Source organism: Pimephales promelas, chromosome 25 (genome assembly GCF_988280905.1).
Source record: "Pimephales promelas chromosome 25, fPimPro1.hap1.1, whole genome shotgun sequence".
In the NCBI taxonomy this organism is placed as follows: domain Eukaryota; kingdom Metazoa; phylum Chordata; class Actinopteri; order Cypriniformes; family Leuciscidae; genus Pimephales; species Pimephales promelas.
In genome coordinates, this window is record NC_142793.1 from 15288209 (window position 1) to 15302282 (window position 14074).

The 14074-nt window shown below is 34.0% G+C and overlaps 4 protein-coding genes across 4 annotated transcripts; all 4 read right to left on the bottom strand.

Annotated features, from left to right (window-relative positions):
• Window positions 1–1855: 1855 nt before the first annotated feature.
• Window positions 1856–2691, bottom strand: LOC120460388 (C-C motif chemokine 22). The gene is made up of 3 exons (XM_039648143.2): window positions 2589–2691; window positions 2287–2410; window positions 1856–2182 (listed from the first exon to the last, which is right to left on the bottom strand). Exons 1-3 carry the CDS (start codon window positions 2656–2658, stop codon window positions 2074–2076), a joined length of 303 nt encoding a protein of 100 aa, XP_039504077.2. The 5' UTR covers window positions 2659–2691; the 3' UTR covers window positions 1856–2073.
• A 4236-nt stretch (window positions 2692–6927) lies between these two features.
• LOC120460199 (C-C motif chemokine 4-like) lies at window positions 6928–7708 on the bottom strand. The gene is made up of 3 exons (XM_039647862.2): window positions 7558–7708; window positions 7299–7416; window positions 6928–7185 (listed from the first exon to the last, which is right to left on the bottom strand). Exons 1-3 carry the CDS (start codon window positions 7619–7621, stop codon window positions 7035–7037), a joined length of 333 nt encoding a protein of 110 aa, XP_039503796.1. The 5' UTR covers window positions 7622–7708; the 3' UTR covers window positions 6928–7034.
• Window positions 7709–9461: 1753 nt separating this feature from the next.
• On the bottom strand, window positions 9462–10466 carry LOC120460198 (C-C motif chemokine 2). The gene is made up of 3 exons (XM_039647861.2): window positions 10189–10466; window positions 9878–9995; window positions 9462–9765 (listed from the first exon to the last, which is right to left on the bottom strand). Exons 1-3 carry the CDS (start codon window positions 10250–10252, stop codon window positions 9543–9545), a joined length of 405 nt encoding a protein of 134 aa, XP_039503795.2. The 5' UTR covers window positions 10253–10466; the 3' UTR covers window positions 9462–9542.
• A 1696-nt stretch (window positions 10467–12162) lies between these two features.
• Window positions 12163–13778, bottom strand: LOC120460200 (C-C motif chemokine 22). Its single transcript, XM_039647863.2, has 3 exons — window positions 12815–13778; window positions 12497–12620; window positions 12163–12385 (listed from the first exon to the last, which is right to left on the bottom strand). Exons 1-3 carry the CDS (start codon window positions 12876–12878, stop codon window positions 12289–12291), a joined length of 285 nt encoding a protein of 94 aa, XP_039503797.2. The 5' UTR covers window positions 12879–13778; the 3' UTR covers window positions 12163–12288.
• Between the last annotated feature and the right edge of the window lie 296 nt (window positions 13779–14074).

Genomic DNA, 14074 nt, shown 5'->3' on the forward strand with positions numbered 1-14074 from the left:
GCTTGTAGTGATGTCATAGAATTCCGCCCACTCCCGCATTTCATTGGCTCAATGGACTTAACAATGAATTGTGGTATTTGTAGTGGCTGGCACGTGGACGCAGATGAAAAATGCGGCAGATGTGTGCACAATACTTCAAAACAAATGAAAGTATTTTAAAAACAAATTATGTCTGCATCGAGATATCAAACATGAAAAGAAAAAAATGGGAAATACTTTTAATTTTCAACAGACACGGGAGAGCATGTTATGAGGCATTTGCGGTCTGTAATGATGTACATGTGCCCTCTAGTGAAATAGCCTATGTTCGCTGAATAATTTTCACATAGACAGCTAAAATATGTTAAGTTAATGATATATTTTAAAATGGAGCCTAAAATAGACACTCACCAGCTGAGGTAAGATGCAGAGCACAGCATCAGAAACATTAATAACGTCTTTGTGAAGATCTTCATTCTACAGGTAGCCTATATCGTAACACAGGTAGGCTATATGATAGGCTACACCTCAACCGAAGAATGTGTGGTGATTTGCCAGCAGACATAGAGATAGCCTAGTGAATTAGATTTTGAGAAGCTTGTTGATTTAACACAAATTTGTCTCTGAACCCTCTTCCTCTTAATTTGGTATTGTTGAAAACTAAAATTGCATTAAGCTGCTAGCATTTCACACAGGAAATAGCATATTTATGTCTTCTTCATAGGCGCCTTAAAATTGGCCTTGTGCTCTGCTGGCGAACCAGACTACTGTTCATTCCTAAGCGTCTGTTTGGATCATGAAAGTAAAAATACATGCTCTTGGAATTCCTTTTATCATAACTAAAACATTTGGCAATTCTAGAAACACTTTGGCTGAGAACTGTGCGGGTATTTACATTAAAAACCAGATGACAGACTTTTACCCTTGATATATATTATTTATGTCATCTAGTTTATGAGCTGCTGGAAAAGGGTAGGCTACAGGGTGGAGTAAACATTTTTTAGTAAGTTCATTTTTTTTAACGGAAAATTGAAATGATGTCTATTTTTTATCCTCTCAATAGTTTGGAAGCTATAGTTTCTCTCGTGAATGTAGCGGGTCGTCTTTGCCTGTGGTTGCACGGTGTTAACTTTTGTGAAAATGCAGCCAATGAGAATGTGTTTCAATATCAGTGTGTGTCCTCACAGCACCTCAAACTAAGACATCAGCCAAGTTAACAGGTATCAAAATAGAGTATACTAGTATTGAGCATGGTGAATGTGAGAACTTCTTATTAGAGCAACATTCCAATCAACCTATCAGATTTGAGGGATTGGTTTACTGTTAAGTTTTGGCTTACAACCAGGGTTAGGGGCTTCTACACCATTCTTAATCACCTATTTCATGTTTTTACGGATAAGTTGTGGATAGAGTTAGATTTAGGGATTGGGCTAGGACTGTTTTGGGGGGAGTGAATTTAGCCTCAAAACATTTAGCCTCCAAACATTCTCTGATCTATATGTCCCCAACTAGAATTGCCCCAGTGAATCTCGGACATTTCCACCAGTATATATAGACGTCTGGTGAAATGATCAGTCTGTAGTTTAATGATAAAAGTCTACATGTGCCCTCTAGTGAAATATTCCAATAGTTGTAATGTGTCCTACTCATAATAATTATAGGATATTTAAGTATTTTAGGTTACAGTTAAAATGTTTAATGAACTTTTGTTCATAGTTTTGTTCATAATTGTTTTGTTTTTTTAGTAAATACTAGTAAACTAACTGACAAAATCTAATAAAACTGTCAAGTTACCTAAACTGTTAAGTAATGGTACACAAAGGCAGATACTTAAGCAATAGACAATAAAACAAAGGAAATCTTAACATTTGATGTGCAATAGCTTTATTAACATTAATAAGTATAATACCAATAATTTAAAGTTAATATCAGACCAATAAGTTATTTATTCCCATATTATTGACATAACACATTCGAATAGTATACAATACAACTCTATTGCAATACAATATTGCTGTTTTTTTTTTTTTTTTTTACAATTTCACTCATATACAGGCATGTGTATGTGTATCTATGTAGATGTAGCTTCAAGTTTTATTTTGGTGAATCTGAAGAACTTTTCTTGTCTATGTGGTTTATGTACAGCTGGACCCACTTATTATCAGGTTTCACACAGCGATGTATCTTCTTAGTTGTTACGAACCTACAGCAGATCAGAGATGAAAACATTAAATCAGCATGTGAGTAAATACTAAATGTTAGCAATTTAAGTGTAGTCTACCACTAAACCTGAGAGGATATACTCACACAATGTAACTGTGGGGGCAACTGCTATTTGTCCAGTAATAAGACTTCAGCCGTCTCAGTGGTATTTTGGAACGGGTTTCTTCAAAGCAGCAGACACCGTTTGCAGACTCAACTGCCTGAGGACCTGAAAAAATGAATGATTCACCAGTAAAATATGATTCAACACGTTTTTAAGCAGTATGATAACTAAAAAAAAACAGTTTAATATAGTTTAAATTAGTTTCCTCTGGAAAAGTTTTAATCTAGAGCCTGAAACGCTTTACTTATGAAAGAGAAAAAAGCGGTCAGAAGCAGACACTCACCAGCTGAAGTAAGTTGCACAGCACAACACAGCAGCAGAAGCAGTAACGAAACCTTCAGGAGGATCATCATTCTCAAGTTGTGATAAACCACATGAGAGGGTGAGAGAACTTCTAGCATTCCTTTATATAGAGACCGTGAATTAGTTTCTGTATTGAAAGAAAATCCCCAATATGTTGATTCTAGTGACGCAGCCTTTTCTAAGTACAACACTGTCTCTGAACCCTCTTCCTGTGCTAATAATACATATGAGTCACTCCAACTTCACGTAAATACCCTACTTAAATTCAAATGACCTCCTACAGGCTGCACTTCTGAAATATACAGTACCATGTACAGTATCAATAAAAGTTTCCAGATTTATTGGTGAGAAAAATAATTAATTTACAGCCAAATTCATTCCTTATTCAATGTGTTTCTCACAACAGATTTCCTCTCCGAACTGTATAATTTTTTTTTTTTTTTTTTTTTTTTTTTTTGGCTTTTAACACCAGGAGTTGACTTTTGTTTTTATGGTTTTGCAGTCTGTGGTTTGTTTTGTGTTATGTTGCATGTGATGTGTTGTCCTTGTATATTTGCCTATTCTTGTGTGCAGCACTTTGGTCTACTTCGGTCGTTGTAAAGTGCTTTATAAATAAAGTTTGTTGTTGTTGTTGTTGTTGTTGTATAATGAGTGCCTCAAGGTTGCATTAGTTTATTATGGTTTGTGACTGCTTTCTAATCATCATCAGCTACATCCACAGAAAATTCACAATGTGGAAATAAATCGGACCTCATCCTAAAAGTATTTTTGGTATGATCTGTGATAGTCCTCTCATATAGAATTTATCTTCTAATCTAAAATCGAATAAGCGTTTTGTATTGCAGTACGACCTGGTTTAATAGCTTGTCTGTAAACCTAAATATTGGTGTATGTTTGTATTCAAAATGATTCAATTGATTAAAGAGTTTGATTTATTTAATTAGTCCTTTGAATGAATCTTATTAATCTCTTCTATTCCAGTCATTGATTGCTATTCATTTAATCAGCATTTATATTTCTTGTTGCTGATGTTATTGATTTCTTTAATCATTTATATATTTTCTATATGCTCTGATGTGTTTGATTATTTCCAAATGAAATATGCTTGGTGTCTCTTCTTTGCTGTAAGATCGAGTGGGTCATTTTAGACCCTTAGATTTGATTGGTGATGTACATTTGTCTCAAAATATAGATACAGTTCCATCTCTGCAGACGACATGTGATATTCTCTTAAAGGTGTCAAAACTGCCCCTTGTCTATTTTCGTCTCTTTGCAACTGTAACATTAAACCAGTCATGCCAACCTATACACCAACAGTTTGACCTTTTCTTATCAAATCACATGTTTAGAAAGATGTACATTTCCTGCATAGGCCTATCTATTTTTTACTCTTATTTTGTTCTTCACTTCTGCTTCTCTTCTACCTCTCCTTTTATTCTGCAAATAACTTCTTTTGGGTTCTTCTTCCTCTATTCTGATCTCATTCTTCATCTATTAGATAAAATATTTTAGGTTTAAACAAAATTTGGATCTATTTTTATCATTTTCATATGCTTAATTTATTTTATAATTTACATTTTTACTTAGTAAATTTGATATTCCTTGTTCAAATTTGATCTCTGACATAATCATTACTTATACACTAAAGGATTATAGGAACACCTTTTCAATTTCTCATTAATGCAAATCAAATCAACGTGTCGGTGAGCACATAATTACAGATTTTTGTATTTTGATTGCACTTTCATTTTAAAGGGCCAATGTTTTGAGAAAAACTTTTTGTATTGTACTGAGTATGAGAGAGGATACTGTAACCGATATTCAAGTAAATGCACTTCTGAGTATCATCAATGATATGAGCTGTTTCCGTTCCTCATCCTCTTTCTACTTCTGTTTTATTTCTCCTCAGTGTTATAAAAAACGCTTTCTTCAAGTTGGCATACTCAGCATTGTCTGCAGGGGCAAATATTCTGAGAAAGAGAGATGTACAGGATGTCCACCAGAGGTTCATGTGTTATTTCTATTTATTTTTTCTTCATCAGTAGTTTGCAAGCGAACATAAAGTTTCTCCTTTGCGAGCCAATGCAAAAGCATTTAAATATAGTTTTTCCTCCCATCTCATATTTTTTTCCATCACCATGTCCCTTTTATGACCCCTGTACTTTTCTAGTTTACTAACTAGAGCACTTCTCTTCATAACTGTGAAAATTATATGAAAAAACAAAACATCAGAATGAGAAGAAAGAAAAAAAGTTGATTTCTTGTGAATGCGTTGGTTACATCATGTGTGTGTGTGTTTTAAAATCACCTCCTCAGCATTTACTTTCATTCATGTATTTCACTGCATGCTTCATTTTGTCAAAATTGCTGCTCTGCATTATTATATTGCACTGTATGTCTTAGACTGCAGCAACAGACTGAATATTTTGCTCATGATCTGCCTCTCAAATTAAGGGTGAAATTTAAGCACTGAGCATTAAACATCAATTGGATGATGTCGGGGGCTATACTTTACACGACACCATTTTCAACTAAAAACTGAAAACTTTGTGTTTTGGTTGTTTATATTCACAACAATGGTTTTGGGGTCCTGAAAACACAAACTTTTGAAAATTGGTTTTGAAGTGTAAGTTTTGCAAACAATACCATCCATTATCATCTTTGTGTCAAGCAGTGTTGGGTAAGTTGCTCTAAAAAAGTAATTAATTACTAGTTACTAATTACCTCTTCAACAATGTAATTAGATTACTGTACTAATTACTCTCTCTAAAAAGTATTTAATTACTTTTAATTACTAATTACTTTCAAAATCCCATATCAATCTCAACCAGCTGAATAATAGGCTACAAGGATAGACATGGATTTGTTTTTATTCTTTCAAATAAATACTCTAAAATTGCATGAATTATCCTTAAACTGAACAAGGTGAAGAAGGTTACATTATAAAAACATACTTTTTTAACATCAGACAATATATTTTGATGTTAAACCCACTATTTTTTTGTGTCTGATCTCATTACATTTCACACTTTTTCCATACATATTTTACAATAATTCATACGAATTTGTACGAGTGCGGTCGTACGATTTAGACACCTCAAAAAATGCATGAATCGCTGTGAGATCGGATTGATCCATCATCCATAATATTTAGCCTACCTCAATTACATCAGAAGTAACTGTTAAATTACAGATAAATGAAGAGTAATCCCTTTACATTTTCAAAGGAAAAGTAATTAAATTACAGTAACGAATTACTTAGTAATTAGTTACACCCAACACATGGTGTCAAGTACAAAAATGTGAATGTGTGAAAACGGTGACATCATGCGCATGCGTATTACGTATTACATGGCTCGTAGGGTTTCTTTACAAAGCGACATCGCCAGCTGCTGTACAGGCAGTATAATACTGCATTTTTAGTTGTTTTCATGGATCCGTGTGAACGGGGAGCATTTTGACAAAGTTGTCATCTGCATGACGAAATATTATTTTTCTGTAAAAAATAAAATGCAAAGGAAAATCATTTCCGTTTTTTGTACATTGTGTTGTCGTGTAAACGTTTCCTCAGAGTAACAAACCAATTACCATTACATGGTGCATATTAGATTGCAATAAAATGATTTACGATGAAGGGATGACACACAGTAAACAGTGTTTTGAATGTTTTTTTTTGTTTTTTTTGTTTTTTGTACATTTACAGTCATACAGCCTACATTTTTTTGTATGTTATGACGCATTGCTTTGTCACTGTTGTCTAGAAGCAGCTTGCTGATATGGATATGCAGGATACAGTTATTTTTATATATATTTACTCCAAATAGGCACACAGAGAGCATCTTTTCAGTATATATGTATCTTGCAGAGTAATAATTCAAAAAAGCCAGTAGCCTACTTAAATAGTTGGAACAGTCATCACAACAAGAGGATCATCGGGCCCAAATTTCTTCTGATCCCTCACACGTCTCATATTGAGTTCAACTCTTTTTAAGACTGAAAAACTCTTTGCAGAGCTGTGATAAATGTGAGGTTATTTTTTGGAGTGTATGAACAGCACGTCTTGTAATTGTTTTAAACTGAATATTTAGGCCTACGTAAAACTGTGGATGCAAAAATAATTTCTGTGAAAACTACAAATAAAGTTGTATTTGATGTATGAAATATTTATATTATTTTCTAGATTTTTTATATTTATTTACTAGATTTGTTTTGTGCTACCCATCTACTTTTACTACTGACTTTTAAATAAAAAATAAAATATGTTTAAATACCATTTAGTTAAAAAGACAGCATTAAAAACATCACAACATTATATTTATAATCATTTGTATTTTATTAAAAAGCTCCAATCACATAACTTATTTTAAAAATATGTTCATATACACATCAGAAATCGTGCTCAGATATACAACATAAAATGCAAAGTTCAAGTAGAAACAGTGTAGCTTGTTTTAGACTGGCTCTGAGTCTTTGCTGTTGTAGCAGCAGTTGTTCTCTTGTCCACTTTATCAACATGGCCGTTCACCCAGGTGGTCTCTGGATCTACACAGAACGTTTTACCTTTTAATGTCTGAAACCTGATGGGGAAAGGACAAAACAAGATTTAGATCAGAGTGTTTCTTTAATTGAGTGTCTCATTCAGATTGACTTTGCAGTTTGAAAATGAAATAATGTTTAAGATGACACTCACACAATGGCTGGTCTGGGACATTCGCTGCTGGTCCAGTAGTAAGACTTCACCTGTTTCACAGGAATCTTCACATTAATGAACTCCATACAGCAGTTTGCCACATTACCGGCTAGGGGAGCTGGAATATGGCGAGAAATAAAGCTATCACAAATCTACACATTCCCATGCAAAAACCTAATGCAACAAATGAAACTAAACCTGACAGAAATCATCTGAAAACAATTGATTTAATCTTAATCAACATTGAAAGAGTCCTCACCGCTTGAAGTCATCGGCACAGAGCAGAAGAGAACCAGGACCATCAGAAACATCAGGCTTCTCATTCTTAAAGATGTTTGTTCACAACGACAGAAAGAGTCTTGTAGAGCTGGAAGATCTCAGATCAGGTGTGTCCGTAATAACGCCTGAGCTCCTGCTTATATACATGGCAGGAGAGCAATTCTTCATAAAGACATTCATGTAAATACATTTCCGAGTAATATTGTCAGATGCAAGTTGTTTTTACCTCTTCCTTTCCTTCATCCTTTTTCTGCTTTGTCGCTCATGTAAGAAAGTGAAAAGTACTTTTCTTTTAGATTCATTGAAAACGTGTTTCAGGAAAGCAACACGGCTTCCTCTTTTCAAGTCTTCTGTGCTCAGTATTATCCTTTATGGTCCTTTTTTTTTGACAACACTAATCTGTTAGTTAATCAATGTCCTCTTGGAAACTTGTCAAACTAAAAAATTAGGTCAATTCTCATTAGAGCTCAGACTTCTTCACCTGCTTGTGTAAGCTTTTAGAGTAACAAATGTAATTATATAATATTTGAAGATGTTGAAGTCTATTAAAATTGTTCACAATACCAATCAAACTTGCTAAATTTACAGTAATAACAGTATTTCTCTCATGTTCTCCACTTCTCACCAGAGACAATTTATAATTTGGGACTGTGTGTATTGCAAAGTATTTTGGGTTGACTTTTCAAACTTTTTTTTTTTTTTTTTTGTGACTCTGAAATTAGACCCTTCTCATTTTAAATTTGTAATTCATTTAACCCTAACGGGAAACTGGATTGGAGAGTGGTGTGCCGGCAGTGAAAGGAATGTCTTCTAACAGGGACGGTGGTAAGAGATGAGACAGGGAGAATCAAGATGACTAATATCAGGGTAAGTCCTCTTCGCATGAACGAGACCAGACAGTGAACAGTGGTATAGTGAGACCTTAAGTAGATGTGGTGCAGGTGTGATCAGGAATGATGTCAAGTGGGAACAGAGGAAAGTGATGGGAAATGTAGTGCAGGATCCACTATGTTGTAAAACATTTAAGCTAGTTTAATATTCATTTTTTTTGGTAACCCACGTTATTGTCTATTGTTCATGTCTTGTCTTGTTGTATTGTTGCATGACAAAAAGGATGTGAGCGTCACTCAAAAGCAAACAGAACCCATTATATTCACTGAGGCTCTCAACACTGAATACAGTAAACAGATGCATGTTCAATTTCTGACATTTTTAACAAACATTTACTGTAAATGATACATTTTCAGTCTCATATTGATAAATGATTTATATGTTGTGAGGTATTGCTACTGTATGTCACTGTTATCTATAGAAGCTGCTGGCTCCTGGCTGATATGAATGCAGTATAAGTGCAGTATACAGTTAATTTTATATATTTACGAGGCCAAGTAAGCACACAGAGAGCATCTGGTATCTTTTCAAACTAAAATACTTGAGGCCTACTAGTGCAGACAGTAGACTGTGGATGAAGACAGACATATCTTTCAAAGTACCAACTCAAAGAAAGACAGTACTTTTATAGTTTGTCTGTGAACCTAAATCTAAATAATTTAAAGCTGCAGTCCGTAGCTTTTTTTAGGGTTAAAAATGATCCAAAATACATATTTGAGAAAATACATAACCAGCCAGTGTTCAAAATATCTGCTTGTACTCTTGTGATAATGTTTTTAATTCCAGTAGAACTGGTGGATTTCAACGGGAGATTTGATCATGTCTTTGCGTAATCACGTCACATCTGTACACATAAAGAAGGAGTCTCGGCTAGTATGTATTGAGTAATTACGTCACATCACGTTATATAGGCTACACTAGACTGTTTTGTATTACCCATACTAAAAATAAAATAAGTACCATGATTGCATTAAAAACATCAAAACATTATAATAATTTATAGTTTATTAAAAAAGTATTTTCATATACACATCAGAAATAGTCAGATATACCATTATGTTTACAGTGTAAAGTTCAAGAAGAAACAGTGTAGCTTGTTTTAGACTGTTGGGTTGCAAGTCTTTGCTGTGTAGCAGTTGATGCAGCAGAAGATGTTGCAGCAGTTGTTGTTATTGGTGTTGTTGTTGTTGTTGTTGTTGTTGCAGCAGGAGTTCTCTTGTCCACATTATCAACATGGTGGTTCACCCAGGTGGTCTCTGGATCTATACAGAACTCTTTACCTTTAAATGTCTGAAACCTGATGGGGAAAAAGGACCAAATAAGATTTATATCAAAGTTTTTTGATGGAGTTTGTCATTCAGATTGACTTTGCAGTTTGAAAATGAAATAATGTCTAAGATGACACTCACACAATGGCTGGTTTTGGACATTCGCTGCTGGTCCAGTAGTAAGACTTCACCTGTTTCACAGGAATCTTCACATTATTGAACTTCATACAGCATTTTGCTACATTTAATGCGAGGGGAGCTGAAATGTGAAGACAAATAGGGCTATCACAAATATGAAAAAAAAGACAAAAGTTTTCAATTACATTTGTTATTAACTTATTACAAAGTTGCTATATTTTCAAATCACCTAATGGAACAAATGAAACTAAACCTGACAAAAATCATCTGAAAACAATTAATTTTATCTTAATTAAAATTCAAAGAGTCCTCACCGCTTGAAGTCATCGGCACAAAGCAGACGAGAACCAGGACCATCGGAAACATCAGGCTTCTCATTCTTCAAGATGTTTGTTCACGACGACAGAAAGAGTCTAGTAGATCTGGAAGATCTCAGATCAGGTGTGTCCAGAATAACGCCTGAGCTCCTTCTTATATACATGGTAGGAAAGCAATTCTACATACATTTCTGAGTAACAATATCATCTCTTCCTTTACTTCATCCCTTTTCTGCTTTGTTGTTCATGTAAAAAAGTGGAAGGTACTTTTCTTTCAGATTCACTGAAAACGTGTTTCAGGAAAACAACACGACTTCCTCTTTTCAAGTCTGCTGTGCTCAGCATTAAATGGCCCATTACACGAGAAATTAATTTTTTACATACAAAAGGTCTTTGTACCATGAAAAAAAAAATCCTGCAAGTTTTAGAGCTTAGAGCATCATCCTCAGTAAAAAAAAAGCTTTTATTTAACCATGCTCCATATGGGATCTGTGACATCACACGGGGAAAAGCATTTGCAACTTTTGCGTCTGTTTACAGACTTCAGAAGGATCCCAGTGTCGGAAACAAGTGGATGGTTCTGGATGAAGGGTTATATGTTTGTTTGGGGCATTTTGTTTTGTAAACAACGCATGGTGTAGAAAGTTCACAAGAACATTTTGTTGAGATATGAAGCAGCAACTGTACTGGATCTGACAGCAACTACATCAAATTATTTCACATCGCTTTGCCTGTAAATGACAGTCGTTATAATGTCAATGTTATTGACATTATAAGTGAACCTAATGTATTACAGTAAAAAAAAATCCATGTCAACACCGTTTTAAACGTATTAAATCTGAGGAGTTTATGATCAAATCTGAATTTTGCTATCACCAAGTATTAGATGCTAAACCTTGACCACCTTACTTGCAAAGTAACCACAAAGACCCTGAATAACTAGATCAGGTGTCTGATTAAAGTTACTAAATTCATTATTGTATAATACAGAAGCAACAGTTAAACTGCTTCACAGAACTAAAATATGCAAATGTAATAACAAGAAAAGGGTAGTTTTTCTTTTATTCACATTTAGAAAAGTAGGTGTAGTTTACCTCCGAGTTAAACATTCACTTTAAAATTGTATTTTTATTCAGACATTCATTAATCCTTTTCTGACTAAAAGAAGAAAGAAGGAGAGTCTCTGGAAATGTCTGAAGATCCACCCAGAGATCTACAGGATCAGATGTCTATTTGATGTGCATGTTTACATCTGCTTATCTGAACATCTCAAGGACGATTCCTGTCAGATGTTAAATAGACATTTAGAAAACGTCTTTAATATGTTTATGATTTAGAATGTAAAACTGACATCTTAAAGACGTTTCTCAGATATTTGTACACAGCAGCAGAGGTTTTCCAGATGAAGCGCTCTTTAACAGGCATCTTGGGGAAGAACGTGTGCTATCTAGAAGATTCCTGTATTTCTTTCTTTCCTGATTTTTGTTTTAGGATGCAATTATAGCAAACAGTTCATAACAAATTGTAATCAGTGTTTGGTTTCAGCAACAGTTGACAAGATTTTTAATGTGGTTTTATTATTATTTATAATATTTTAAGAAATCTTTCTCATTGAAAGCGTATCAGACTACAACATTCGACCACAAATTGGAAGTAAAAGACTGCAGAACAGCAGGAAGGTACATCTACTGAAGATATTTCATTTTGTTAATTATGTTCATATCAAGTATATCGTATTTTAGTACTTACAAGGGAAATGTGTTGTTTGAACATTTGTTTTTTTTTGTGAATAATTTTTGTGAACAATTGTCAGTTGACAATTTATGTCATCCTATAAGAAACTTAATAAATATTCTTTTTCTTAACATCTATGTAGATCCACCAGATATACAATTTAAATTAAAAAAAATGTAATTTAAAATGTGTGCAATAGTGGATAAAAACAATACTGCATGACAATAGAAATTATCATTCATTTTTTATTAAAACAACAATGCAATCACATAAATTATTCTGTAAATAAAATAGTTTTATATACACATCAGCACAACAGTATGAAATGCTCAGTTCACATAGAAAGAGGATAGTTTGTTTGTTTTAGACTCTTGTTCTCTTGTCCACTTTATCAACATGGCCGTTCACCCAGGTGGTCTCTGGATCTACACAAAACTCTTTCCCTTTAAATGTCACAAACCTGATGGGGAAAGGACAAAACAAGATTAGTTTAGATCAACATTTTTAATGGAGTGTCTCATGCAGATGAACTTTGCAGTTAAAATGAAATAATGTCCAAGATGACACTCACACAATGGCTGGTCTGGTACATTCGCTGCTGGTCCAGTAATAAGACTTCACCTGTTTCACAGGAATCTTCACAATACTGAACTCCATACAGCAGTTTGAATGTGCCACACCAATTGCACTGGGCGCTGAAATATAACGACAAATATGACTATCACAAATCTTCACATGACCAGGCAAAAAAATAAAATAAAAGTTGCCAATTACTCCTGTTAGTTGCTATATTTTTATATTTTCACCGAATGCAATAAATCAAACTAACCTGACAAAAATCATCTTAAACAATTAATTTTATCTTAATAATTATTGAAAGAGTCCTCACCGCTTAAAGTCATCGGCACAGAGCAGACGAGAACCAGGACCATCAGAAACATCAGGCTTCTCATTCTTCAAGATGTTTGTTCACAACGACAGAAGAGTCTAGTAGATCTGGAAGATCTTAGATCAGATGTGTCCAGAATAACGCCTGAGCTCCTTCTTATATACATGGTATGAGAGCAATTCTTCACAAAGACATTCATGTAAATACATTTCTGAGAAACAATATTGTCAGATGTGAGTACATCCTTTTTCTGCTGTGTCTTTAATGTAAGAATTTGGAAGGCACTTTTTTTTTCAAATTCACTGAAAACGTGTTTCAGGAAAACAACACACGGCTTCCTCTTTTCAGGCCTTGCTCATCATTAAATGTAGACTACTAAATCTAAAGGATTTATGATCAAATCTGAATCTGAATAAAGGTGTTTGATTAAAGCTACTAAATCCACTATTGTTAAACTCAGTTAGCACCAAACTATTGTTTGGTGACTTTTCATAGTCTAATAGAGAAGCAACACATTTCACAGAACTGAAATATGCTATGTATAAATATACAAATGACATGAAAAGAGGAAGCTTGTTTTGTATTGACAAAAAAGAGAAAAAAGGTGTGAAGAGATCCACAGGATGCTTTAAATTTGTGTCCATAGAAACTTCTGTAACAGTAATGAAGTAAAAATCATTAACAAACTATTAGTTTATAGTTAATTCGTAATTAATATATTGTAGTCTCTACATTGTTAATGTATAAAAGGCAATATACAAATAGTGAGTTCTTTATTCATTGTCACTAGAATTAACAATATTTTCATTGTTTAACTTATAAAGGACTTGTTAATTGGTTATTAGGACTAAATAGTTCTCCCTTTAGATTTGGTCATGGAAACTGTCATTAATTAAGTGCTTTAAACCATTAATGTCATTAGATATTATTATTATTTTAAGGAAATTTATTTTAATATACTTAACACTAAATGCAAAAATAAAGGTTTGTTAAAGCACTTCATTATTGACACCTTCCCATTTTCAGTAGGGATGGGGCCGATCCGATCCAGTATCGGTATCGGGACCGATACCAGCATAATTCACGTATCGGATTTTTCCGATCCAACCTGCGGAGAAATCCGATATTTATGATCCATGTCTGCGCTTTAACGTTGTCTGCTGAAATGATTCCCGCCGGGCCTGCTAGTCTGCTATAGCTGGCTGCAAACTGTGGAATGGATACCCTGAACGGAGGTGCAGCTCAATCAGTGACTGTAAA